This window comes from Mercenaria mercenaria, chromosome 11 (assembly GCF_021730395.1).
Source record: "Mercenaria mercenaria strain notata chromosome 11, MADL_Memer_1, whole genome shotgun sequence".
Taxonomy (NCBI): domain Eukaryota; kingdom Metazoa; phylum Mollusca; class Bivalvia; order Venerida; family Veneridae; genus Mercenaria; species Mercenaria mercenaria.
In genome coordinates, this window is record NC_069371.1 from 73590234 (window position 1) to 73617625 (window position 27392).

The 27392-nt window shown below is 34.5% G+C and overlaps 3 protein-coding genes across 6 annotated transcripts in view; all 3 read right to left on the minus strand.

The window, feature by feature from the left end:
- The window catches only part of LOC123532789 (glycine receptor subunit alpha-4-like), a 61657-nt gene that overhangs the window by 19116 nt on the left and 15149 nt on the right, over positions 1–27392 (minus strand). The gene's annotated exons all lie outside the window — the stretch shown is intronic.
- Positions 43–11742, minus strand: LOC123531644 (dehydrogenase/reductase SDR family member 9-like). Of its 2 annotated transcripts, none has more exons than XM_053517743.1 (5): positions 11203–11742; positions 10736–10994; positions 8885–9048; positions 8475–8580; positions 43–317 (listed from the first exon to the last, which is right to left on the minus strand). In XM_053517743.1, exons 1-5 carry the CDS (start codon positions 11522–11524, stop codon positions 302–304), a joined length of 867 nt encoding a protein of 288 aa, XP_053373718.1. In that variant the 5' UTR covers positions 11525–11742; the 3' UTR covers positions 43–301. The 2 variants fall into 2 exon arrangements, with proteins under 2 accessions (XP_053373718.1, XP_045168719.1); XM_045312784.2 differs by lacking the exon at positions 43–317 and adding an exon at positions 5558–7555 and having other exon boundaries at positions 11203–11736.
- LOC123531859 (glutamate-gated chloride channel alpha-like) lies at positions 13528–26161 on the minus strand. 3 transcript variants are annotated; one of them, XM_053517740.1, is made up of 10 exons: positions 25493–26161; positions 25159–25229; positions 24055–24122; positions 23118–23344; positions 21435–21517; positions 19948–20076; positions 18931–19211; positions 17365–17385; positions 16289–16552; positions 13528–15842 (listed from the first exon to the last, which is right to left on the minus strand). In XM_053517740.1, exons 1-9 carry the CDS (start codon positions 25597–25599, stop codon positions 16298–16300), a joined length of 1242 nt encoding a protein of 413 aa, XP_053373715.1. In that variant the 5' UTR covers positions 25600–26161; the 3' UTR covers positions 13528–15842; positions 16289–16297. The 3 variants fall into 3 exon arrangements, with proteins under 3 accessions (XP_053373715.1, XP_053373716.1, XP_053373714.1); XM_053517741.1 differs by having other exon boundaries at positions 18931–19238; positions 25641–26157; XM_053517739.1 differs by having other exon boundaries at positions 18931–19238; positions 25493–26155.

Genomic DNA, 27392 nt, shown 5'->3' on the forward strand with positions numbered 1-27392 from the left:
GCATTTGTTATCTTCTAATCCGTGTAGTAAGGGTGTACACTAAAGTATACATACTAAAGGAAGACAAATAATAAATAAATAACCGATGAAATAAACGTGTTAACTTATTAGAGACAGATATAAAAGGCTATTGGCCATATACTAATGTAGTACGTACAGTAAAATTGTAGCCACATCTACTTTTTAACGAAAATACATGAGCCTTGCCGGACAAAAAGTAATTCGTGTTAATTCCCAATGCAATGTAAATGAAATCCTCAACACTTGATCATCTAAATTTTTCTTATGTCATTAAAGGGGATCAAAGAAGGAAGAACCTGAAATAAACAAAACAATCACTCAACCGGGCTAACAACAGAATAATATCGAATTACATGTATATTAGTACCTTTATTGTGGTTTTATTTCTAAGGAAAATACGGAAGGGCAAACAATTTTATCCTACCCTCATATAAGATATAGCGCAATATCGGCCTGCCTTATAAACTTTGCTTTATCTAGTCAGTGTCAACATATCACTTTTGCGGGAACTTTTGAAATCACTTATTTTATCAAAATTTTGCACTTAAATCATCACCATTGTATTGGAAATGTCTGAACTTGGAAAATGAGTGGTCAAATCAAAGGATTTTATCCTGAAACAAAAAAGTTATTGCTATTTTTCACTTTTACAGCGCTTCAGCCGGAAATTTTGAAAACAATTTTTTTCCGAATTTTTCATTGAAACTGTTATCATTGTATTGGAAATGTTCTAACTAAGAAAATAAGTGGTAAAATCAAAAGTTTTTATCCAGAAACAAAAAAGTTATTGCATTTTTTCAATTTTCCACAAACTGAATTACACTAGCAAACGTCATATTATATGACGTCAAGTCTGCTCTTTCCAAAGACTTTTTCCTAATTTTCTGAACAGGTAGGATAAATAGAATATTAAATTACTGTCTGAATAAATTTAAGTTTATTAGGCTCGTCTACGAAAAAATATAAGGTTCGGCAAAGCCTCGCCTAATATATTTTCTTCAACTCGCCTAATAAATTTAAATTTATCAGACAGTAACCTAATATTCTCTATTTCCATGCCACATTGTCTGTAATGTAACGAAGTTAGGGACTGGTCACTTGCAAGGATAGTCTGATTTCTGTGTTTATCCTGCCCTGTTCCAATATCGTAAGATACAAAATAAGTGGTGAAAATGCACTGTACAGTGTCATACCCATATCTCGAGTTCCTATAGTCCATTATTTAAAAAGTTTAAATTTTGTGATTGTTTTGTTTAAATCTATGCCTTTTAATAATTTCCTCGAATCACTCGACTATAACTGAAAACTACAGCGTTTTTACTTTGAACAAATTCTTTTGGAAGCATAGAGACCTCAAACAAGTAGAATTATAGCAGAATGTTCATAAAAGGTAATTAAATGTGCAACAACTCACAAACCCCTAGCACCAGTTTAAGCGGAAGTATGATATACTGTAAATAATCGGACAAAAGGACAAACATATCAAAAGCATTGAGTCCAAGTACTAAGTAAGAAATGAACAATCATCCATGTTCAAGTAATATGTAAGACAAGGAAATGTGTGTTCAATCATTAATTGCATCGTTTTTATCCTAGCTTGATTTCAGACAGCAATAAAATAACATTTCAAGAGTGTTGAAACTGCTATTGCAATTTGTCTGTATTTGCTTAAGGTAAACGTTTACTGAACTCTGTTATTCAGTTCATTTTCACATGCACAATATAAAGATAATTATATTAAAGGAAAATGAAATAATTTCTGTTGTAGTCAAACCTGCACTACGAAGCACGTGTGAAAGGAACACCTGCCAGTAATGAGCACACGGTTTATTCCTTTTTAAACATTTGCAGCTTATTTTATCCGTGTGTGAATATTTCTTACAAACAACGCAATTTCGGTTTGATATAAAAATGTAAAAGTTTTAATCAGTGACTACACTTTTTTCATTTTGCCAAATGTAATCATAAAAATTATATTGCTGCAAAACGTGTGTAAATTATAAGGAAGTGACGAAAACAATGACATCCAGAGTAAAAGAAAAACAAGGAAGAATATCCAGCCGGGAAAGCCACGTTCAAAAAACGCAGCCTTCCCACACCAACAACTCTCGCACACCACACACAAAAATGAACACAAAAGGACAAAACAAACAAACAAATACAGGAACACAGTGGGGCACCGCCTTGGAACGGTCAATGGCAAGACCACCACTGGGGAGTTTAAACCGGTTTATGGTGCACCTAACTTTACTCTTACCTCCACCATATTCCAAAGTCACAAGACAGTGTAAATAAAAGTAATCCCCGCCACGTGAAACCCTGACATACGTAAAGGCAACAGAAGGTATGTAATGTAAAACACAAAGATGCCCTTGTAGATATAATATAAAAATGCAATCCTTAAGAACCTAAAACTCATGTACTCAATGCCTTTGCAGAAGACAGAGCAACAAGGGAAACACCCTTAAGGGCCCGACAAAACAGGCCAGAAGACGGAAATCAAAATAGTTCAGTCCTGGTGGGATTTAAGAACTACTAATCATAGAGTCCTCCACCTGATTCGTCAGATACAATCAAAGAAGAAAGCGTAGCGTCCAACTGTAAAAGGGTTGAACACCAAACATGCAGTGTGTCTCAAAACAGTATGGTCATAACCTCTTTTCATAAAACGTTTAATTACTTTACTAAATACAACTGGAAAATTGCCATGACCCAAAATCTTACGAAGTTTGTAAACCACATCCCCATAAATAGCGGGTTTTGATATACCTTTCCGCAGAAGTGATTTTAAATTGCTATTGTATTTTAAAACCAAATCTGAATTACGATAGTAAAATTTTGAAAAGTATTTACGTAAATTATAATAATGGTAGCTTATTTGTAATAAATAAGTTACGTTCATTGAAATATTCAACGTGACTACACGTTCTTGCAAACCGAATTAACTGAGACATATATACCCCATAAGATGTAGCCTGGGGTACATCTCCGTCCAAATGGGAGAAATTTTCAATACCGAAATTAAAATCATCCCTCTTGTCATAAATTTTGTTATGTATGAAATTGTCGTAAATAGAGAGATGTAAATCTAGAAATGAAGTAGTATTATCCAAATTATTAGTTTTATTTAACTGCAGCTCCCTGGGATACATATTTTCCACTAACTGATCAAAAAACGGATTATCCATATTAACTTTATCATCCAGATAGCGTAATGTATTATCAAATGCAGTTATAATGTCTGCCTGTGTATCTTGAGAAAGGCTCAACATAAAATCTCTTTTATAACAACATAAAAACAAATCTGCAACAAGAGGTGCAGAATTTGTTCCCATGGGAATACCAATTACTTGTCTGAAAACTGCATTCCCAAAGCTGACGTAAATATCGTTCAGTAAAAAGGAAACGGCTTTTAACGGGGCAAACCTTTTTCTTTATCTGGGGACCAAACGCCGCTCTTCATGAAATCACACGCCTCAACACGTATATCATTGAAGGTTCCATGTTCATCGCCGTTTGAATACATCTGCGGATGGTAGCGTGGACGATAGCATGCATTTCCACTACCGTCCATGAACAGGCTCAATCAAACCGAGTCTGCAACATTTTCGTTTTTGTCGTGTTCCCAGATAAAGTAAAGGGTCTGCCCCAAACGAGAAAACAATGGGCAGAAATAAACAAACTGGAATTTAGGAAGGGGATCTAAGGTTATGTAGCCTGCGTATCATAGGAACTGTCAAAAGACAAAATTAAAAATCAGGCACCATATCCAAGACACTGACAGACATAAGAAACCAACACATAATGCGTGTAAATACATTATATAAAGTGTAATAATTCAAAATAAAAAAAAACGAAAAAAAAAAAGATATATAAAGCAATTAAATAAATAATTGAATTAATAAAAACATAGATTATCAATGGTTCGAGTCCGTTGTCGATCTTTCAGAATATATACAAAAATATATATATAGATTAGAGTCACTATAACATTTCATTTTTTTTTCATAAAAATTAATTAAAAATTAATACTTAACCTTTATAACAGGATTTTGCTAATTTTGGACAAAATAAAATTATGGAGTTTCGCTATTACATTAGATTCATTACTTTGTTGGATACAAAGACGGAGGTCATATTCGATGTTGATAAAATGTCATTTCCAAATAAAAGTGTGAGCAAAGAGATATTGATTACAATCTGTTTTCTATAATTATAACCAATGATGAATAAAAGTTATGCTTGTGAAAAAATTATTTTAAACCCATCTCCCAGACAATGGAACCAAATGAAAGTTGCTATTTGCATACATATTTGTTGATCAGATAGGACTTTCCATTTTCGCCTTGTTGCTCTGGTTCTTAATTTCAAACCAGTTTAATTTATTTGACAGTGTTAAGGAATAATTCCAGAACGATACTAATTCTCAGACATGAAAACAAATAACTACATTTAGCGTTTAGTGTAATCAATATTAAACCTGTAAAATACATTTTAAAATGCGCATTTCTTTCAACAGTCCTGTCATTGACCTGAACCGAACGTTGTGATGTTCTCTGTATTTAAAGTGTTTCGCCATTTGTGTTGTTGTCAAGATGGAATGCAACTCTAGCCAGTTTTTTGTTGTAACCTCTGACAGATTTGCTTCTTTTTATGTTCGGTCATTAGTCGCAACATCCATATTACAAATGGAGCCAAACGGGCTTTAGTGATAGTAAGTTCCAATTCTTCGAGCTTCCTCTCCCGGTTGGGGTTTGACCCGCCCCCCCCCCCCCCCCCCCCCCCACACACACACACCACCTCCACCACCACCCGCTTTAAAACCTTGTGTACTAATGTTTGACAATTCATCTTTCAATTTCTGTATTCTTTTGATAAACGTGTGAAATAGATATAAGGGCCATCTTTCTTTGACTACCCAGAACAATGTTCTAAACATTCTAGGGCGACCCTCTGACTAGTTTCAAAGGAATAAAATACACTGTTCTGAAACTTAGCACTATTCATTTTATCCATAGTTTATGGGAACCAACACAAGCTTTTCATTGTCGTAGATATATATCACGTGACTGTTCTGTCTGCACTACGTTTTACTTTAAATTCTGAACATTTCAGAACACAACTCATTTCACTATTAAATTGTGTTATTAATGTCCGGAAAAGTCAAAGAATAATGATCAAAAAGTCTGGAAAAAGCACTCAAGTGACATTTCAAATAATTTATGAAGTATTCTGTGTTTTATAGGTCAACCTGGAGCCTGGCGTGACGTACTGACACCAGACCAAAGCACGAAGATTGATCGCTTAACACAACAGTTAGAAAAACATGGTTTAGAAATAGACGATACTTAAAAACTTAGTGATAATCTTGTCGATATGACCATGAATATATTTATAAACTAGGACGTTCACTAAGACGAATAAAATAGAGTTATAAACCATGACTCTGTAAACTACTTTTTGAACTTATATAGTTTATCTTTCCTCATGCTTTCAAGGTTAACACAAATGTCGACGTTTAAAAGGAAAATTGACAAAAGGAGCATATCTATATATATCAAAGCAAGAATTATGCAACCATAAAAGACTTTAAAGAATATAAACTGAAATCAATGTCTGGTGAGAGAACATGATATAGACATTACGTACGTTCCTATTCTGAAACAAGGCAGTCTGAAAGACAGTTAAATCCCCGCCATTGGTATGGGTAGTGAAAGGGTAAACGTATGACCTTGAGCTGTGACCTTGGCCTTAAACTGACATGGCTGACCCATGAATTCTGCACATCGTCTAGACGAGGTGATCATTTGACTCAAGTTTCATGAAAATCCTAAAAGGGGTTTAGGAGATACAGAGCTCAAACTTTTGACCTTGAGTTGTGACCTTGACCTTGAGTTGACATGGCTGACTCATGATTCCTTAATGAGGTGATTAATTGATCCAAGTTTAATGTAAATCCTTTAAGGGGTTTAGGAGATACAAAATGGACACAAAATGGAAGGCTCAAACATTTGACTCTAAGTTGAGACCTTGATTTTGAGCCGGCATGGCTGACTAACCAATTCTGCACATCGGCTTGATGAGGCGATCATTTGACCCAAGTTTGATGAAAATCCTTCAAGGGGTTTAGGAGATACAGGGCGGACACAAAATGGAAGGCTCAAAGCTTTGACCTTGAGTTGTGACCTTTACCTTTAGCTGACATGGCTGACTCATGAGTTCTGCACATTATCTTGATGAGGTGATCCATTAATCTAAGTTTCATAATTATCCTTCAAGAGGTTTAACAGATAAAGAGCGGACACAAAATGGTAGGCTCAAACCTTTGACCTTGAGTTGTGACCTTGACCCTGAGCCGACATGGCTGACTCTTGGGTTATGTACATCGTCTTGATGAGGTGATCATTTGATTCAAGTTACATGATTATCCTCCAATGGGTTTAAGAGATACAGAGCGGACACGAAATAGAAGCTCAAACTTTTGACATTGGGTTGTGACCTTGACCTTGAACCGACATGGCTGACTTATAGGTTCTGCATTTTGTCTTGATGAGGTGATCATTTGACCCAAGTTTCATGAAAATCCTTCAAGGGGTTTAGAAGATACAGAGCGGACACAAAATTTTACGGAAGGACAGACGGACTGAAGGACGGAAGGACGGACGGAGACCATTCCTATAACCCCCACCACTTGTGGCGGGGATTAAAAAGTCTAATTCGACTTTAATAGTACACTTCCAAAGGCTGTTCTTGCAGATTTATCAATACTCAAAACAACACTCTTTAATTGCTCTGTGGTGGCCGTAAACTATGTCCCTGTACTTTAACTTCTAACATTTTCTCGTCCTTCAGTGTCATAGAGTTCATTTAATGTATTTTAAGATCAACAATAGCCTGAAACTGGTGTAAGGGGTTTTGTATTGGGTTGTACACGTTTTTCTTCTTACATGTTTTAGTAAATATAGTTGTAGAACTGGAGTCGAAATAAGTCACACTACTTTCACTGTAGAAACTGCCAAAAAGTGTACGTTTAGCACAAACAGATATCTCTTTGTTTTTGTTTTTTTGTTGTTGTTGTTTTTTTTTGTTTTTTTTGTTGTTGTTTTTTTTTTGGATATGGATTACTTTTGGTGAAAGAATGTCTCTTGGGTATCGGCTACTTCCGTTTTTTGCGGAGCATTTTAATATCACCCAATCACTAAGCAACTTAAGTTAACATTTATTGGTATCACCCAAATATTGAAAACCTCGAGTTATATTTTTACAATCACTCAGTCAATGATCTACTCGAGGCAAATTTTCATTTTCATCCAATCACTGGTCTGCTCAGAAATATTCTAATTATCATCAAATTACTGACTCACTTCAAAATCACTTAATCACTGATTAATTTAGGTTTCATTAACCAATCACTGATCCACTCAATCCATGATCCATTCAAGGTAACATTTTTACTATTACCCAATCACTGATCCACTCGGGTAACATTGACAATGGGCGAAATATGAACTTTGCATCAAAACCAACAAGGTACCTGAAATAAGAAATAACTCTTTAATGGATGGATTCTTAAATATTTATAAAAAACAAAAAAAACACTTTAATACAGAGCAGAGACGTCTTCGGAATATTTGCCTGTAAATGCCATTATGGACATTTGAATTTGTTAATGATTTAAAAGCACCACATAGCCATGCCGTCTTTCGATAACATAATTAGGGATTATGTATCTATTAATGACTATTTGCAAGAGTGACTACATGGAAAATAAATAGTGTCCACAAATTTCAAACCGCATGCTTAGAAAAGATGATAATAAGATTTCACTGTTATATTCACTCTTAAATGATATATATGAACACCCACCCTTCATAGCGGTTCTTGTATAACTTAAAACGGGGGTATTATCTGTACATAACTTTGACACTTTTCAACAAATGTCTATATGTCATCAAGCTGTTTGTACAAGAAACGAGAAGTCTTTTGAACGTTTTGTTTGTAAACAGATAAGTAATTGGTCGCTTTAATCAATATACGGAACTCTTTTATTGTCCACAGAATATTAGTTCTGTTAGTAAGATGCATTGTCCACAGAATATTAGTTCTGTTAGTAAGATGCATTATATATCTCAACTTAAACACTGTTATGTACTGGTTCATAGCTTTTTAATAAAGTTCAAGTAGTTGTTTCTGGGGTATTTATAAAACAGTTAGAATGGCCAAAGACATGAGTGTATTAGGCAAAATCAACAGAAATACTACAAATTATAGTGGTCCTTAACATTTGGCCTTAAATATATCGCTCATAAAACGTCAATTTAAAAATTTTCATCGCACAAAGTTTTTTAAAGATAGCCGATGTTCTGTCAATAATATCAAATGCATATGTTTAAAATATCCGGAAATATCATAAGATAAGTATAATACAAAATAAAAACGTAACATATATTTACCTGCTCTTAGGAAACTGTGATATAATCGCATCAATATAGGCCTCAACAACTTCATTAACTTTGGATGATGCAACCTTTTCAAGGAAAGTATCACGACCTCCCACCACTGTAAAATACGAATACAGCTAAGTCACTAGATTTTCTTTCTAGTTCAACATAACTAGTTCACCTATTTAGACATAACTAGTTCTGAATCATCAATTATATATGATTAAATAATTGTTAACGTGAAAGACCAATACCTTGAAGCAATCTATGTGTACATGATAAATGGTATTACTAGGTCATTTTCATGCCTAAAGTGAAAAACTCCTTAAAGAAATACTTAAAATTTAAAAAGGACTAAAAATGTTATCTACTTGGCCTGAAAAGATATAAATGCACCACATATTTTTTGTATAAAAACTTACTCATGTCAGCTAAATTGCATGGCAAACTCTCTTTTACATCTTCTGGTAATTGTTTTATCTTGTTGTTTACTTTTTGCCTGTATGATTCTCTGTCCAAAAGGGGCGTTCTGTAAAATCCTGGTTCAATGATATGAACACTTACACCCGATCTGTAAATTTCACGTCTGAAAATGTGCCACAAAATATTTTTTCATTAACATGCATCTTAAATAGGATGTTTTCATAAAATATTATTCTGGCATATTCTGGCATATATTGAGATCGGTTAAAACTCATGAACTCATATTTGAACCGCGCCATGAAAAAATCAACATAGTGCATTTGCGACCAGCATGGATCCAGACCAGCCTGCGCATCCGCGCGGTCTGGTCAGGATCCATACTGTTCGCTTTCAAAGCCTTTTGCAATTAGAGAAACCGTTAGCGAACAGCATGGATCCTGATCAGACTGCGCGGAATCGCAGGCTTGTCTGGATCCATGCTGTTCGCAAATGCACTATGTGGGTTTTCTTATGGTGCGGCTCATTTATTCATTACAAGGTTAACATTTTGATAAAGCTAGTCAGTGGCCTGTGACTGAAAGAACTGTGGCTATGACCAAATGGGATATAATTATTATATGTCTAGTGTAAAGTAAATAAATAGACTAAATTGATAAAAGAAACAAAAGTTACACTAATTTGTGAAGGAGACTTCCTTTTGATTTAGACAATTTCTTCCGTAAGAGCGATTCCTATATTCTTCACAGATCACAGATCAATTCAAATTTAACTTTCAACGGCTTGCTTCTGTAATCCATGTCGAAACAAATATGATGCCCATTTCCAAGGATCGTTAATACGATGCGATTTTAGCTTGAAAACTACGAGAAATATTTTGACTACCATGGAGGTATTTTAACCTTGTTTCCTGTGCAATAAGCAATAGCAATCTAAAAACCAGCTAACCTAAAGTTATTAACCCAAAGAGACACTTTACAAATGAAAGTTGTTTGCTCTCTATGGTATGTCGCGATATGTACACTATAATAATTCTATGTCGTTTTCACAATGTCCCATTCAAACATATGAATTAAACTGGCACATTTTATGATGCATTTTGATAGGGAGAAATGATTTTAGTATATGCTCTGTATCTTTTAAAGGTGGTCAATCACATTTAATCAACATTTAATGACATTTTTTACTTTTTGGATATTCTGATAGAGAATTATTTAAGGAACAAAAAGACCGATTACATAGAGTTAGATTCCTATTTGAAATGTGTATTTTATTATTTTTATAAAATTTTGTAATTACTCCCCTTTAATATGAAAGTATATAAAAAGCTGGGTATTTCTTTTTATTTCGATACAATGTCTAGTTTTACATTTGCATTTGATAGACATATCAACTATTGAACAATCTGAACCAAAATGCAAGTTTAAAAGCTGTGTGTAACTTCTGAATTCATTTATTTCCAATCTATCTTGGTTGCGCAACCATGATAGGCAAAGGGAGGTAATAATAATTTTTCAAACTTGCGTTTCTAATGAATTCCATCTAAATACATAATTTTTAATGCAAATATTTTACAAATATATTACAATATGTCTAATATTTATACATTTCCTTAGGCAAAGTATGTTTATCAAATTTATACTTATGATAAAATAACTCTATCTTGGTTGGGCAACCAGGATAGGAAAATGAAATTTTAAAAATACCTCCAGTGAAAATCTAATTCGTATTAAGTGTTAAGTGAACATAAATGAGTGTAAATGATCAGATGCTAAAGTTTCGAACAAATCCGTTACATGGCCAAATTCTGATTATCCACCTTTAAAATTGTTTACATTTTGATCAGTACAAACCTCAGAACGTCAGAAAAAGCCTCTACGCCATACTTGGATACACAATAGGATGGGCTTCCGAATGCAAATCTCCCCATAATGCTTGCAGTATTGATGATCCTCCCCTGTTCTTTAAGAACCAATGGCATGCACGCCTTCGTGACCATTATCACCCCGTATAGGTTCACAGCCATTGTGTTGTCGTAGTCCAGTCGTGTTTGCCATGTTGATGGACCTATACTACCTATAACTCCGGCATTGTTGACGACTGCCCATAAACCTTCGGTATCAAATATACATTTTAAAGACAAGGAGAAAATCATATAATCATAACATGCGTTCATTCTCAATTCGTGTTGCAGACTTGTTAGTGGGTGGATGATTGGTTCCATCAGTGCACATTCGAGTTTACTATTTTATTTAATATGTAATATATGATCTGTCTCACTTTTCTGTAAAATTTCAGAAACTAAATATCGAAGTGATACCTTTCTCAGCTGGAACCTTCTTTCTGATGACCTCTATCGTTTGTTTGATGCTTTCATCATTTGAAACATCCATTTGTATTGCCATTACCTTGTCTGAGCATTCGCTTTTCACACTTTCTACTCCAGCTTGTGTCAGACACCCAGCAAATACGTGGAAACCTAGCAAGTCTAGCTGTTTTGTCAGCAAATTGCCGAATCCCGAATCACAACCAGTTACTAGCACGTACCGACTGCTGATGTTTCCTACTTTTATTTTACGTAATGCATGCCAAGCAATTGCCAATATCAATAAGAATGTCACTAAAACTAAAAGCCAATACATTTTACAATATCTTTGATTACAATATTTATCACTTTAACAATATTCCTTCATTTGATGCAGTTCTATAAACCGTCCGTGATTGCACATTTATTATGTCAGTATAACAGTTGAAAACATTTTGCAGTGCGATATCTAAGCACACATTTTGTTCAATACTAAGTATGTACTGTTCTATATCTAAATAGACTATATATGTGACCATGTTTGTAAGTTTATCACATGAGGTCACGGCTGATTAATGCTCATAATATAAATACAGTATTGCTATCTGCTACTCCGCGTAGTTAGGTTGTTAATTTATACGTATATATACTAAGGGATTGTTTTTGTTTATTTGTTTAACGCCTTTTTTCAACAGTATTTCAGTCATATAACGACGGGCCATACTGAGGAAAGACAAATGCTAAATAAATAACGTAACATAAAAAATGTTGTCACACCTATGAGATGAAACATTTAAATTTCGATACTTGAATAAATATAACAGGCTATTTGCAATGCAATGTCTTTAATATTTGTTTTGAAAAGCTGTAAGAATAGAAACGTATCTTCCGTTTAACCAGCTTTGTCGGACAAAGAAGAATTCTTTTTCATTCTCAGTGCTATGTAACTGAAACCGTGTGTTTGAAATTACTAACCACTTTTTCATTTCAATCTTTTTTATGTCATTAAAGGGGCATGCCAATATAAAAGACGGGGAAGGCAGAACCTTAAATAAACAAAAATAAATAAATCACTCATTTGGGACCGGGCTAACAACGGAATGACATATTGATCATGATATGACTAAGTTCAACCTTCGTTCTTTAAGGATTTGTACAAATGCTTCTGCCACGATACACATATATGAACTGACTGACTTGGGTGAACTACAGTGCAAATGTTGAGGCCCTGCTGGGTTTACTTGTTGATTTAGTTTTCAAATGAACAATGATTTTGAGGTGCTCTGTGCTTCCAAGAAATCTACTGGTACTTTGTATGTCTTATGCCTTGTGAATAGTCGTTGGTTTGCATAAGTAGGCACGAAACATAAAATCAACAAAGTTTTATTATTATTATTATTATTATTATTATTATTATACCACATTTATATAGCACTCTTTTCATGTACATGTACACGTTCAAAAGTGCTTTACAGAATAAATTGCAAAAATACAAACAAATACGCATTTAAAAATATTAATGCATTCCACATTAACAAATATCATGAATCATGTAAAACGTATAGATTAAACAAGATAAACACACATACATTTTTAAAAGTATTTAAGTGACCCTTGGATAAAATACTGTTCTACGCTGTTTTATGAAGACGAAAAAAAGGTTAAGGCAATATCAAACAGTCTACCAGTCTTGCCAGTAAAAGATAAACTGCTTTCAGGGGTTTAATAGCACATTTTGTCCATTTAATTGTGCGGCTGTCGACAGAAATATGGTGAGCATGTCATGCTGGGATACAGCGTCAAATGAGCCAATAAACAGATATTTTCGGGATACAGGCAATACCATCGCATCTCGTAAAAATGTGTGATCATTTTCAACGTAAGTGTTTAGGTCATTTAATGATGCGCATCAATTCATGTTTAAATAACCTATTATTACATGACTCCTTATATAAATCGCCGGTTCACGGCCGGTCTATAGTTGTACACAGGTTTGCTTATGTTATTATATAAACACAAAAGTTCTAAAAAAATATTATTGAAATGTATTTCTGATATCATATATTCAGAATTTATTGAATGGCTTGGTTCTTAACAGTAACAACCTGCTAGCCCTTGGTCCCATAAAGCCCGGGTTATACTACTGACCGGCAAGCCATTAAGTAAGCGTTTAATAACATTTACGCATAGGACTTAATCCTGGAAAATGTGTTCTATTGACAGATAGAATTTGCCGTAAGGTATACCTTTTGTCAAGTAAGTATGGCAAAAAAACAGAGAAGTCCTTCCTAGTGTTGTCAAATTATACGCTGTGCAACGGTAATGCATTTCCCTTTACAGCAGACTCTGGTGGAGATAAGAAACCAACCCATACGTGTAAATAGTCGTGTACATTAACCTATATGCCGAGAACTTATAAACAGTGATGCATTTTCCTGTGACTCAGTCCATTATATAGATCTATGTAAGACAGAAGTACAATAAAGGTGTCTAAATTGTGACATTTATGCAAACACATCAATTGAATAGGAATATATAATTCACGTATCTGCTTTATTTATAATATCACACCTTTATAGAACACGTTATGCAGAAAGTAAAAATCTTCAAAGTTGGAAAAAATTAGATATATAAAGGATTCAAATAAATAGTTGAATTAATAAAACACAGAATATCAATGGTTCGATCCCGGTGTCGACCTTTCCAAATATCTACAAAAATATAAATGTACATTAGAGTCACTACATTTCCTTTTTTTATATATAAAAATTTAATTGGACAATTAATACTTAACCTTAATAACAGGATTTTTCTACTTTTGGACAAAACTGAATTATGGAGTTTCGGCAATACATTAGATTCATCACTGGTTGTTGGATATAAAAGATAATAGGTAAAGGTAGATTTCTCGGAAGCACAGAGCACCAAAAACACAAAAAACACAGTCCCAGAGCCACGCATTTACATAGTAGGCCCACAACAAAAAGAGGCTGTGATGGAATAATATTTCAGACGGGTTGCTTCGAACATCCAACATCCAACAAGTACATATTAAATTATGCTAAATATTGATTGAGGGGAAGGAAACGGCAGGTCGGGGGTTGGGGGAGGGGGATGGGGTGTTAGGAATCCGAAGGGAAAGTTGAACAAGGACGAATATACAAGGGAATACCATGTTCAGCAGGTCATATTCGATGTTGATATGTCATATCCAAAAGTGTTAATAAAGAGAGGTTGATTAAGATTTGCTTTCTATTATAATCATTGAATAAAAGTTATGCTTGTAGGTAAAATAGTTAATTTACACCCACTTCTCAAACAATGGAACCAAATGAAAATTGCTGTTTGCATACAATAATTGTTTATCAGATACGACTTTCCATTCTTGCGTTGTTGCCTTTTTTCCTAATTTCAGTGTGTTTTTAATGACTACTATTCAAAACCGGTTACTGAAGGAGCTCTTATCCTGTTGTAAGGACACATTTTTAGCTTATGTCTTGTTGGTTTATTGATAAACTTGTTGCGATGTAGTCTCCTTCCTTTTGGGTCCTTTCAGTTCTGCACAGGGAAGAAGAAGGTCGTTTGCAAATAGATGCCAGGGTTGATTTTGCTTCTAATCGAAGGAATCCTCGATTGTTTCTACTTGCTGATGTTTAGTATATGGACGTAATTATTCTATGCGCATTTAGATATTGTGAGGGAATACTTAAATAGTATTTTGGGATTTGTGTTGAGTGATTTAGATCTATCAGTTATGCAGTTTATATACCAAGGAGGTAGGCTGATATTATATGCTTACTTTTAATATAGTTTGTATTTATTGTACGGATATATCTGTACCGATTTACCGAAGGACTTAAACATTAAATTGATTAATAGCTGCTGATGTTTGATATCTTGAGTGGTTCTTTTAGTTTTATTAAGTTCTGTGCCAAGCTGTCTTCAGTAATTTCTTTGATAGTTTAAGAACAACACTACTTCTCAGACATAAAACCCTTAACTACATGGGGCGTTTAGTTTAATCAATGTTGAACCTGTACAATACATATCAAAATGCGTAACTCTTTCAAAAATCCTGTGATTGACTTAAACTAAACGTTTTGCTGTATTCTGTATTCAACGTGTTTCGCCATTTGTGTTGTTGTCAAGGAGGAATGTATCTCTAGCCTGTTTTATGTGATAGGCAGATATGCTTCTCTTCAGTCATTAGTCTCAACATTTTTATTTACAACATTGGAAACTGTGTTCCTGATGTGCTTTCATTATTGTCTTATCATCTTTCAATATCAATATCATTCTGCAGAGATCTTTGATATAAAATGTTTTTTTTTAATTACGAAGGAAGCAAATATGTCCGAAGTGATTAACCTGTCATAACAACAATTTCTAGCTATAGAGATACCACATTTCAGTTACATGTTTAACTTATAACCGATGATATTAATGTCTCTTTGGTTCTCTCAAGACCAGTTGCATGTAGTTTAATCATCCGCCAAGTTGAAGTGTTTGTTTTGCCAGAGGTTAACATATATAGCTGCGAAGAAAATGTAACTTAAAACAAAAACGACGAAGGCTAGTACATCCAGAATAAATCTTCTAGAATAGTGTCTGCAGATATTGAATAGTTTCAAATTAAAACGGCTACGTTCTTTCTCCTGAAAATATAAAGAAACGTCATTCGTATGACGAGAAATGCAAAGGTCACTTTGCTTCATGACTAATTACTTTCGTTATTAATATATTGCAAGCAGAGTTGACGTACAAATCAATTAACTAAACGCACGCTTTCGTACACATGGAAATAAAATAATTTTGGCAGTGAAGGGGTGTCAACTGAAAATTTACTGACTGAATAGCGAACAGTGTACACCATAATCAGCCTGCAAAAGCACAATCTAAATGTTAAACTCGTTGTTTTCATAAGTTTATCTTTCAGTTTGTAATATGCATTAAATTGATACTAATTTGTACACAATGTGTGCAATATTGAATTAAATACCAGTCCATTTTAGAAATTTAGCAGGGTTGAGGTTAAAAAATAATAAATTTTACCAAATGATTAAGCAATTACTAGAAATTGAAATCACTGAAAAAATCTCACCACATTTTCCTAAAATTCTTTGTAATACTTTTCTCTTAGTTCATCATTTTTAACTGCATAAAATCTTCGATCAACTGTCCATCTGAGGTCTTTCTCAGTACTGACAGCTAGGCTGTCGTCTAGTGTTGTTTCCTCATCAACAGTAGATGTTACCTGTTTGTTTTTCTTGTCTGGCTTCCATGTTTTTACTTCATTCCATTCTGGCCATCTCTTTCTACAACGTTCCAGTTGTATTGTGATAGACTCCTCCATTAGATGCTTGAACTGAAATTATACCAAATCTGAAGCCTATGAACTTACTACACCGACCGTGACTCACAATAGTAATGATGACCATTTAAAAAAATCCTAAATAACTGATTACAATGTGGTGTTTTGTGTTTGGTCTAAATCCATCATATTCTTTTCAGTCATTTTGTAGTGTATGAAGTTAAGTGTAAATGGGGAAGCCGGGAAACAAATACAAACAAAGATGTAAATATTAGGACTCCGTCGATAGGTCAACGCTACATGTTTCGGTCCAATGGATGGTTCCCTTTCAACCAAGCATTTTATACGGTAATACATATTCTGCGGCCATGCGATTAATTTGCAGTCTATTATGGTGAATCTGTAGTTGGAATTAACTGGTATTTATGATAAGTTCTATGTCATCTATCGTTTTATAGTTCTCGAGAAGATAACAATGAAATGTTTTACATCTTTTTGATGATAGTATACCATGAACAGAAATTTATATCAAATCTGAAATCTCCAAACTTACTAATAATTAGCACCTCGACTGGTGACTCAAAATAATTCTGACGAACACTCGAAACAAGAAAAAGGTCATTTGCTAATTAATAATTATTTGGAGTTAACTTGTGTGATACTTGCTAAAATATTTGTTGAATTACAAGCATTTCTAATTTCTGCGCAAGCACGGAAGCACGGATCTACGTACACAGACAACGCCACACCAATCCCTCCACTATTTGTGGTGGGGAAGGAGTGGGGGGAGGTTACACTGGATAAGGAAAACAACCGCACATCAACTGGTACATATTAATACTGCAAAATATTAAGTTTTCACCTACCCCTGCAATTTCTTTTGGATGCTGAAATAGATAAACATTTACTAATTAGTTTAAGATTAATGTGTTCAGGTTTAACGTCTTTTTCAACAGTTTTTCAGTCATATAAACGACGATGTCTACTCGTAGCAGTGAGCACAATGCCCAACTTTATAGTGCTGCCTCACTGGAATATCATGCCGTAGACACGTGGCATGATATCCCACCCAGTCACATTATACTAACACCGGGCTGACCAGTCCTAGCACTATTCTCTTAATGCTGAGCGCCAAGCGAGGAAGCTGCTAGTACCATTTTTTACGTCTTTGGTATGACGCGGCCAGGGATCGAACCCACGACCTCCCGCTCTCGAAGCGGACGCTCTACCACTAGGCTACCGAGGCGGTCAGTTTAAGATTAATAAATATGCAAACAGACACTCTTCAGTAAAATCTTGCTATAATTCTTGTCTTGAATTAAGGTATTAGGCCCCTAATAGTAATGTTTAAAAAATGGCATTTGCTTGGTATATTCTTACAGTCGACCGTGCCTCGCACTTAGTTGCAAATTTTTAAAAACTTTTACCGTGCCGTTTTTTATAAATTTTGCGTTATTTCTGGTATTTCCTCAAGCTGAAGTAGAGACAAATTTACAAGTGGTGGCCTTTATCCAAAACGTTTGCAGAGAATTCATTATTCGATTATTTTTTATGAAAGAAACATCAAACTATCGGTAAACAATCTTAAACTTAAAATAAAAACTGTCAATGTCATTTTTTTCTAGGGTGCCTCGAGTAAACGGATTTAATGAGACAGAATTCCAACTCCAACATTGAAAAATTAAGGTCAAATCCTGCGGGTCTGTTTTGAATTTTGCTCACTTCATTCAAAAATAACCTTGGGGCAGAAGTAAAACCTACCTATATTTCTTCCACAATATGTAATCTAAAGAATGAAGGCAAAATAGAGAACTTTTACCGCATGTAACTCAGTATTTTTAAAGATGTCTAACTCTACCCCTTCTGTTTCAGAGTTAAATTCACTTTGAACAGCAAGAAATCGCTTATCAAATGAATTTTTTCCGCTTTTGTACAATAAATCAATAAAAAGTCTTGAAAGAAGTAAAAACTTACTAGAAAAAAAAGGAAAATAAGGGAAAAAAAAATTTGGTCCCAGTGGGGCTTGAACCTACGCCCCCCTGAAAATTGCAGTCAAAGTAGGTTTATGGTAGGAACTGAATACTCTTCAAAAAGGAGGTACTCTATTATGGGCCTAATACCTTAAAGTATCTAATACCTACCTTAACAACAATTACTGTACTGTATCGGTAAATAATAACTAATTTTAATGATTAATGTGAAGTACATAAAAAGCATTTATCTTTGGTGATTAATAAAAATTAAAATACAACTGAAACTCAGTATCTCAAGATAACAAACATCGACTTAAACTAGTATTTTACATACGTGTTCGGGACAGGACTTGAAAATGTCTCTGTACTAGACATAAAATTTGAGATAAAAGAGTTCGAGATATGAGTTTTATCCGTAGTGGCAGTTTACATGCAACAGTTTGCAACAGTTTCACTTACCTTGACATGGGAGATGATAGCAGTAAAAAGTATAATTCCTCCAACAAAGCATAGATTGATTAGCATCCATTCATCGAGCCATACCAAAGCTGCCGCTGGTTGGATTTTATTATATATCCCTGCCCAGTGCATTATTATGGTAGTCATAGAGGCTCCAGACAAGGTCACCCTCGGTGTGAAGTTATCACCAAAAGAAAATGAAGTCATAGCAATCGAAACCAGCACGACAGGTGTAGATATATACTGACTAAACGAACGGGGTGTTCGTTTTAGCTGAATACCTGTATTTAGGGTTGAAAAATTTCCAACTGAAATATATAGTCATGACAATACAGTTTAGATAAGAAAATAGCTATCAAAATACTCAGAGACTTTAAAAGCGAATCCCTTTGATATTCTACAATTTTAAGTATGATTTCCGAAGTATAATTTTGAAACACAACGTAAATATTTAGCGCTTATATTGCAATTTCCGGACTGCTATGTATTTCATTAGATAATTTTGGTCATCAATTGTGAATGCCTTTGTTGTTGCCTGCCGGTCTTATTGAAAGGAAGTAGACATGAAAACGTCGACATCTCTCATCTCAGAGTACATTGGAAATTCTTTTTGGACTCTAACAGAAATTTGTAGATACTTAAATAAAAAGGGTTGATTTTGATAAATGTTCCGATGTGATGTTGAACGCCAAACAACATGCTTTTAGGGAATATTGCAGACAAAATGATATATACTAAAAACTTTGAGATATTGAGAGCAATTTAAGTTTGGTGTCTTCCTGTGTATGGTACAGATGACTGTATGACTGTACAGGTAGAGCTCAGACAGCCCATTGAATGTTTTCTACGATAGACTTCCGCGCTAAACCGCTGTTTTGTTTGGTGGAATAAAGTCTTCTTAGGGGCTAATTAAGATATACACTGAGATGTACTCAGATATTGAAGGAAAATGTGTGAAACATGTGAATATTTTATTATTTATTTAAACAGCTATTGATTTGAATAAGATTACATTACCTGGCTCGTCACATTGCGGACTAAATGTGTTGTTTCTCCACCGAGGATAGTCTTTAATGTTGTCACCACTTACTATTACAGGGTTTTCTTTTTTCCAGTGAAGCAGAACATCTTCTTTCGTATATGCATCTTTTATGTTATATAAAAACAAATTAAACATCATTTTGAAACTTCTAACACAATATATATAAGTTAACGTTCTTCATAGCAACGGAATTCTACTAAAATTGAAAAAAAAAAACGTAAATAGAAAGGCATGTATTAACTTTCTTTATCGATTTATACTTGCCTCAAACACTGCACTTGAAATGCTGCGTTGTGCACAAAATTTTCCGGTAATACCCCAGTCACATATACGGCGCGGATAGCTACGTCTAGCTACGGACAGAAACGTAGCAATCCGTATCGATCCGTACCTGAGCCGTACCTGAGCCGTACCTAAGAGTAGTCATTCGTATTAATCCGTACCAAAACGTGGTCAAAACGTATTCAAAACTTATTCCAAACTTGCAAGTTTCTCCAACTTTTGAACATGCACAAAAGTTTGAGCGAACCGTAGCCATTTGAGCGTGACTTTAGTCCAACTTGGCTGAAACTTATTCATCCGTGGTTAAACGTAGTTATCCGTACTGTTACGTACCTCGCCGTAGCTGAACATAGTTATCTGAGGCTTCTCGTACTTAAGCATAGTTCAACGTAGTTTACCGCAGCCCCGTCCGTGCGCTGGGCAAGTTGCAAGGCGCAGTAAAACGTAATTCAACGTTGTACCTCGTACCTATCCGTACTTATTCGTGTCCTGTATTGTTTTGTTTGTTTCCTGTTTCTCACCATTTTTCCCGTACTAAACGTACTGCTCCGTAGATATACACCCACAGACTAATCCTATCCGCACCGTACCTCAACGATCGGACATATCCGTATGTAAGACTGTAGCTTAAACGAGACGTATTGTGAATTTCTCTTCTAATAATTTTTGATTTTTATATGTGTATTTTCAAAATAAAACTTGACATTTATGGAAGTTAAGCTATGAAAAACGGACGTATCGGTTGGAATAAAGTGTTATGTGATTATGTATGCGTTTCCGTCACATTGTGAATGTATCAGCCAGACTGTGCATGGTCTGTTACAGAAAACCTTGAAAAAACTGTTATTGTAAACAGCCAATGTAGGCAATACACGATCAAATACATTAACTGTAGATTCAGATGTTTAAGGCAGTACACCAATATTGACAATCGGTAATTTTCAGTTGATTACATATTCTCGTTACATATAGGCAATCAATTCGGCATTCGTCGGACGTAAAATAGTTCAACTCGCAATGCCGAATCGTACTTTGTCAGATGCACTGCCTTAATTATTTCCATTATGTCTGTGTATGCCTGTGTAAATAGAAGTAACTTTGCTTAGTTGTGATTTTAACTCTAAGACGCTAAATAGTTGTTCCCAGAAATAAACATTTAACGTGTCAACAAAATACATACAGCTTTGAATTGTTATTTGGCAATGCTGTATATCATTTGGGTACAATGTAAGATCCATTCGACACAGCATCGTCGTAGATATTCTGCAATATAATAGGATGTAAAAGTAAATGTGATAATATTTTTGTAGTACAGTTATGTTTCTTATATATTACTTATCAAACGTATCTATTTTAAAAGAGGCATCACGTATATATATTCATTACTAAAAATAATATAATGGAAACAAACTTTATCCACAAGTGTTGTAATGACTTTTCTATAATTCTATTGCAAATGTTAAGTCTCTTTTCAATGTTATAGGAGCTAATTTGTGTAAAACTGTTTGAGTAACAGTCATCAAAATCGTTATTACCAGTCGTCTATAAAACTTGTAAACAGCTCAAAAGAAACTGGCGTTTAATGACATGGACGGTAGCGGAAGTTTTTACAACATACGAATTGTGTTCAGAAAACACGCAGACCGGCTGTCTAATTTTTTCCCGTAATAATTATGCAATTAATATAACTGGTACCGTTATAATTAGTAACATGTTTGCTAGCAAATGCATTGAATGAAGTAGAATGATGCCACATATTACAAAATTAGAGGTTATTTGATAACCATAGTAAAGTGAGTTTTTTGACGTTATTATTGTCAAATCAGCAATGATGATCATAAAATTACACCTATTTCTGCAACGTCGCGATTTTATAACATTTCAGTCAGTGACGTTGGCTTTAAATTCAATGTCATGGGTTATAAGAACACGCACGCACGCACGCACGCACGCACGCACGAACAAGACGAATAGGTAAAGACCGCTATTTAACAGTTAGTTCCAAAAGCACTACTTGGAGAGTTTAAACCAGTTTATTGTGCGCACCTAACCTAACACTTATCCCACCCATGTTCAATAGTCAGAAGACAGTGTAAATAAAAGTTATTCCCGTCAGGTTTGTCCCTAACACACGTTATAGTAACCGAAGGCATGGCATGTAGAACACAAAAACGTTCTTGTAAACGTTTGTAGAAAGCAACTCTTAAGAACCATAAACGCATGTATCCAGTCCCTTTGCGGAATACAGAGCATCAATCGGCAGAAAACAGACATCTAACAGCGCAGTACCGGTGGAATTCAGTAACTACCTATAATAGAGTCCTCAGCCTGACATAGTCGGAGGAAAGCGACTTAATACGTTTTAGTCAGATTTAGATACATTATTTTTACAAATGACACAAATTTAAGATGTTTTTGTGGGGCTGAACCTAAAGTTTTCACATCAATGTACGCACTTTGTTAACGACCCTCGTATAGGCTATTTACATTTCACAACTCTATCTTCAGCTGGTTTCGTGTGACATTAGGTAAGCTCAATTGTGTAGGCAAATTTCGCCCGATACACCGATTAAGCCCAATTCGTACTCGTCTCAGTCGAATTAGTTGCGCACGCGCATCAATAAGGTACACCTACAGGTCATCCCAAATACCCCGGTTGGAACCTCACATCGCATTTCTGTGCATCGGTCACGGGATCTGGATATCCCGGTTATTGATGAATCGAGCCAACCTATCACTTCAAAATTTTACATTCAGAACAAATATTTTATGGGTAATATTTAATTACAAACTGATAATCAGCTATGTCGTGTTTTCATGAGCTGTAATTAACGTAATAACTGTTGACATTATCTTTACCCACCTGCCACTATATCTAATGTTACCATTTCTTCCAATATATATTAATTCATTCTTGCCGATGAATCCTAGAAAATTTGCTTTCCTGTCCTGATGGAAATAAATATCAGGTACCCAGACTCTGTTAATGTATGAGCCACTGACTTTTAGAACATCATATGTTGCATTCGCTGAGTAGTTTAAACGGTGATCTGTCCAGTTCATCCTTATATAAATAAGGCTGGAAAATTCCTGTGAAGTAATAAACTTTAAATCTCACATTTCATATACAAAACGATTCAACTCTTTTAAGTATGACCAGTATTCTACTTGAAAGTATTGATCATGTATACCATAACAGTACAAGGTAAAAATATTTTATTTCAAGTGCTTAGGAGACAATATATGCAATGATAGTAAGGGGATTAAGGCATTCATTTAGTATTACACAGACAATGAAGCACAAAAAGCACAAAAAACAACAAGGAAGAATTGTAAAATCATCAACACAGGAGGGAGGCATCGTCTTGGAAATCTCACTGGCTAAAACCTCCACTCAAAAGTTGAAACCGGTATATAATGGACAAATAAATAACAATATTCTCCAAAACATATTTAGAAGTTAGAGAGCACTGTGATACCCTCCGAATGAATCCCTAACACACGTAATGGTACCAGCAGTTACGATATGTTAACCAGTTAGTAAGCTTCTCACGTCAATATATATCAAAACCAATTGTGTTATAGCAAGTACATATCATAGTGTCTGATTCTGAATTAATATATATTGTCTTCAAATAAATACATAACAATTGATGTACCTTTTCACTGTTGTCTACAATGTCGTAGAATAGATAGGTTTAAATGTTTGCAATGTTTGATTTCGACGTAATTCGGCAAATTATTATGAACATATTTTTCTGCAAGTATATAGTCACATAGTTTATTTTATAGGAACCTACCATATTTTGCTCATTTTCGGAATTAATGTCATGAATTGCAAGTTGTACATACACATCTGTCCATCCACCTATACAGATACGAAATATATAGTTTTACTGAACTACAAGAAAAAACGAAACACCAAAATACACTTACAAGTCTAGAAGTTACCAACGAACGAAGCATATTATGAGGAAAGAAAATGACATCTCAAGCTAAATATTATTAACATATTTGTTCTATACAAAAAATAAATCTTTGTATGGCGATTAATCGTTATTTATGATGCGAAATCAATAAAATCTTTTTTGTATCTTATACATGATATTAAGCCCTGTATTCTGTGTAGTATGGGGTAAGGCAGTACGATGAAATTATTACATTACGTGATTCGAATCTCTTGTTATTAATAATATGTTGTTACTAAATTTTTTAAACGTTTTGTGTTTTAATATATTGGCAAAAATAGCAAATTTCGGGGTAGCCGTTTTGATCATGCAGTATGTAAATGTACCAAGTGTTTGTCTCTTACTTTTTCAACACTATTTTACCCTGTACTTACTCAAAAGTAAAAAATCAATTAAGTCGTCTCGGGCTAATGTTGCTGACTTCGTACCTGTACCGTGGCCTGCTTTGGATTTACTTTCAATTCAGCAAGTTACGTATATTTAACTTAAAAAGTATTTGAAAAGATGCTTTTGATATTTCTGTCCTTAAATAACTACTTCAACACAAATCTCAGGGAGCAACATTCGATTAATGCACCTGTCAATATTTTGCCCGCCCGGGGGAGCGGCGGGCATACACGGGACTTTAGACAGAAGACCATTCCCGACAGGCGGGAATTAGACAAACATTTGATGTACCAACCAGGCTCTAGGGTGGGATTTAGACAAAAAAGGTTGTCTCTAGGGTGGGGATTTAGACAACAAATTTTTTGAAATGTCAAATTCCCCTGGGTCAGCCCGCCGCCCCCCTGGGCGGGCAAAATATTAACAGGTGCATAATAGGCGATATAAATTTATCAGTACTATTCCATACACAATGATATATTAAAGAATATGTTTTCATTAACATTATTATTGAAATTTGAAAGAAAAAGCAGTGGTGCTCTCGGGGCTTACGGGAACTGTAGTCCGGGGGTATGCTGGCGTCATACCGCGTTTGGTTGAGTAAATAGTGCAGCAGTTCATACCTGGAAAAAGACATTGATTACATCTTGAATTATGTATCTAAATGTTTTGCTTGAACCTATTTGGCATCACACAGTTTCTGCAAATTTAGTTCTTAAAGTCTCAGCTTATTCAATCTCAAATTATTGAATTAATCTAAATGATGAACTTTAAAAGTTTTGTTGATACTCGTTGAATTAATAACACCTCTTAGAAATACAACGTTAAGCTAGAATCAAATACATTTATCAAATTTCTCATAAATATGACAACAAGATATGCTTACTTTGAAATGTTATGAGTTCCTGAACTAGTTCCAGTGCTTGTGCTGTTCACAATGAAAATAATGTTGTTTAAAAGAATGAAAAGTGTTATAACACTGACCGTAATCATAATTTATTTTTACTTTAACGACATTATATCTAAGAACTAACATTTATCTACCTCAACCATTAATGCAACCACCTGCTGATTTAAAATCCTTTTCAAATATTGATATCAAATCAGAGAAATGTTTATACTTTCATAGCAAAAAGTCTGAATTTCTAGAAACTGCGTATATAAAACTTGAAACTAATCACACTACTGAATGCATGCATCTAAAGTAATTGTCCACTTATATAAGTAGCCATTCAATTGTTTCTAGTTTACAAGGAACGCAGTTTAACGGGAAAATTGTATCAATGTAATTGTGTGATGATATAAAACAATATGTTAGCAGGAAATGACACTTCAGTTAATTCACTTCATACACTGTTTATGTACAAAAAATAGGATATATTAACAGATGGAAAAATAGTGCATCGTTATTAAATTACACTCACGTCGTTTTTTCAATCATCCTGAGAAATCATTTTAAATGTTTTACTTTATAATTATTGAAATTCCAATCTTCCGTCTCTGCAAATGTTTTCTCTTGCAGAATTTCATTTAACCAAAATCGTTCAATTTCCTAGGACCATCATAAACAAATGGATCTATCTCATGTGCCCTTGTTTGGTCATTTATTTAATCCATGCATGACCGGCAATACTATAATGTTATTAATCAAGCAATTTCATATTGGCCTTGTTATTTGTCCAAGGGTTGTCGTATTGGCCCGAGGCCGTAGGCCGAGGGCCAATACGACTGCCCGAGGACAAATAACTAGGCCAATATGAAATTGCTTGATTAATGATAATATTATTATTCAACTTTCGACTGTTGGCGGTAACAGTATAACAACTCTGTGAGTTACCTTATTGCAGCTATGCGCGTTCAGGTGGAAAAACTTGACAAGTTGTTTAGACTTATTTTAGAAATCATAATAAATTTAGCCGGTAAAACAGAATGAATTGTATGTAATAATTTTGAGAGATATTTTTGATGTGACATAATCAACATGATCAAGAGTAACTAGAACTTACCTTATTTTTGAATTCCTATTTATTTTCTTTAGTGAGTTATCTTAGCGCATTTGAACTGTGATAAAAACGTCTTTAAAAGTCATTTCCTTTTAGGCAGCAGGCAACGAGACACAAAATTGTACACATATGTGTTGATCAGGATAATAGAACCAACCAAGCACAAATTATACACTCCCATGCCTCGTTTAATTCTTAATCTTACCCGAAATTGTTTGCAGTTCACAACTGACACTCTTGTCCACCAATTTATTCATCTACTTTCCAGCATTTGAATCGCTATTTATCATTGCACAAATAGTCCACACTATCAAAATGTATGTTAAAGATAAGCCTCATCCTTTTAATTAATCTGAGTTACCGTATTTTCACATTATTTCCCTTGACAACTGCCAGAATTTCTGACAGGAAACACTTGCATTTTACACAAAACCGAATAAGCGAAAGTATCGTTGTAATCTATGAAGACGTATGTATACATCCCGCTCAATCATACTTGGTTATTACATGAACATGTAAGATAATTTTTTTCTCAAAATTAATAAAAAAATTGTAATCTATAACTCTGATGTAAAACAAAATGGCGTCATTTAAAAATCTAACGGAAGTGACTTCTCCGTATTGGCCCTCTCTTTTGAACCAATCAGAATGCTTGAATTCCGTATTGGCCCTGTTTTTCTCGTATTGGCCCTGTTTTTGTCATATTGGCTCAGTTATGTTTTGTATTAGCTCTGTCTATTTCATATGATGTTTGCAATTGATCTTATACAGTGTGTAATATTG

Bases quoted from the DNA above. Each gene is read 5' to 3' on its own strand.
- LOC123531644 (XM_045312784.2), bottom strand. From the start codon at position 11,524: ATGTATTGGCTTTTAGTTTTAGTGACATTCTTATTGATATTGGCAATT. The intron at 8,581-8,884 runs GTAAGTTTTTAT...CGTATTTTACAG, and splicing joins ATGCAATTTAGCTGACATGA to TGGTGGGAGGTCGTGATACT. The intron at 7,556-8,474 runs GTAAATATATGT...TTCTTATTTCAG, and splicing joins TCACAGTTTCCTAAGAGCAG to GTACCTTGTTGGTTTTGATG.
- LOC123531859 (XM_053517739.1), bottom strand. From the start codon at position 25,599: ATGATTACGGTCAGTGTTATAACACTTTTCATTCTTTTAAACAACATT. The intron at 23,345-24,054 runs GTAGGTTCCTAT...ATTACTTCACAG, and splicing joins CCGAAAATGAGCAAAATATG to GAATTTTCCAGCCTTATTTA. The intron at 21,518-23,117 runs GTGGGTAAAGAT...ATTATATTGCAG, and splicing joins AACATTAGATATAGTGGCAG to AATATCTACGACGATGCTGT.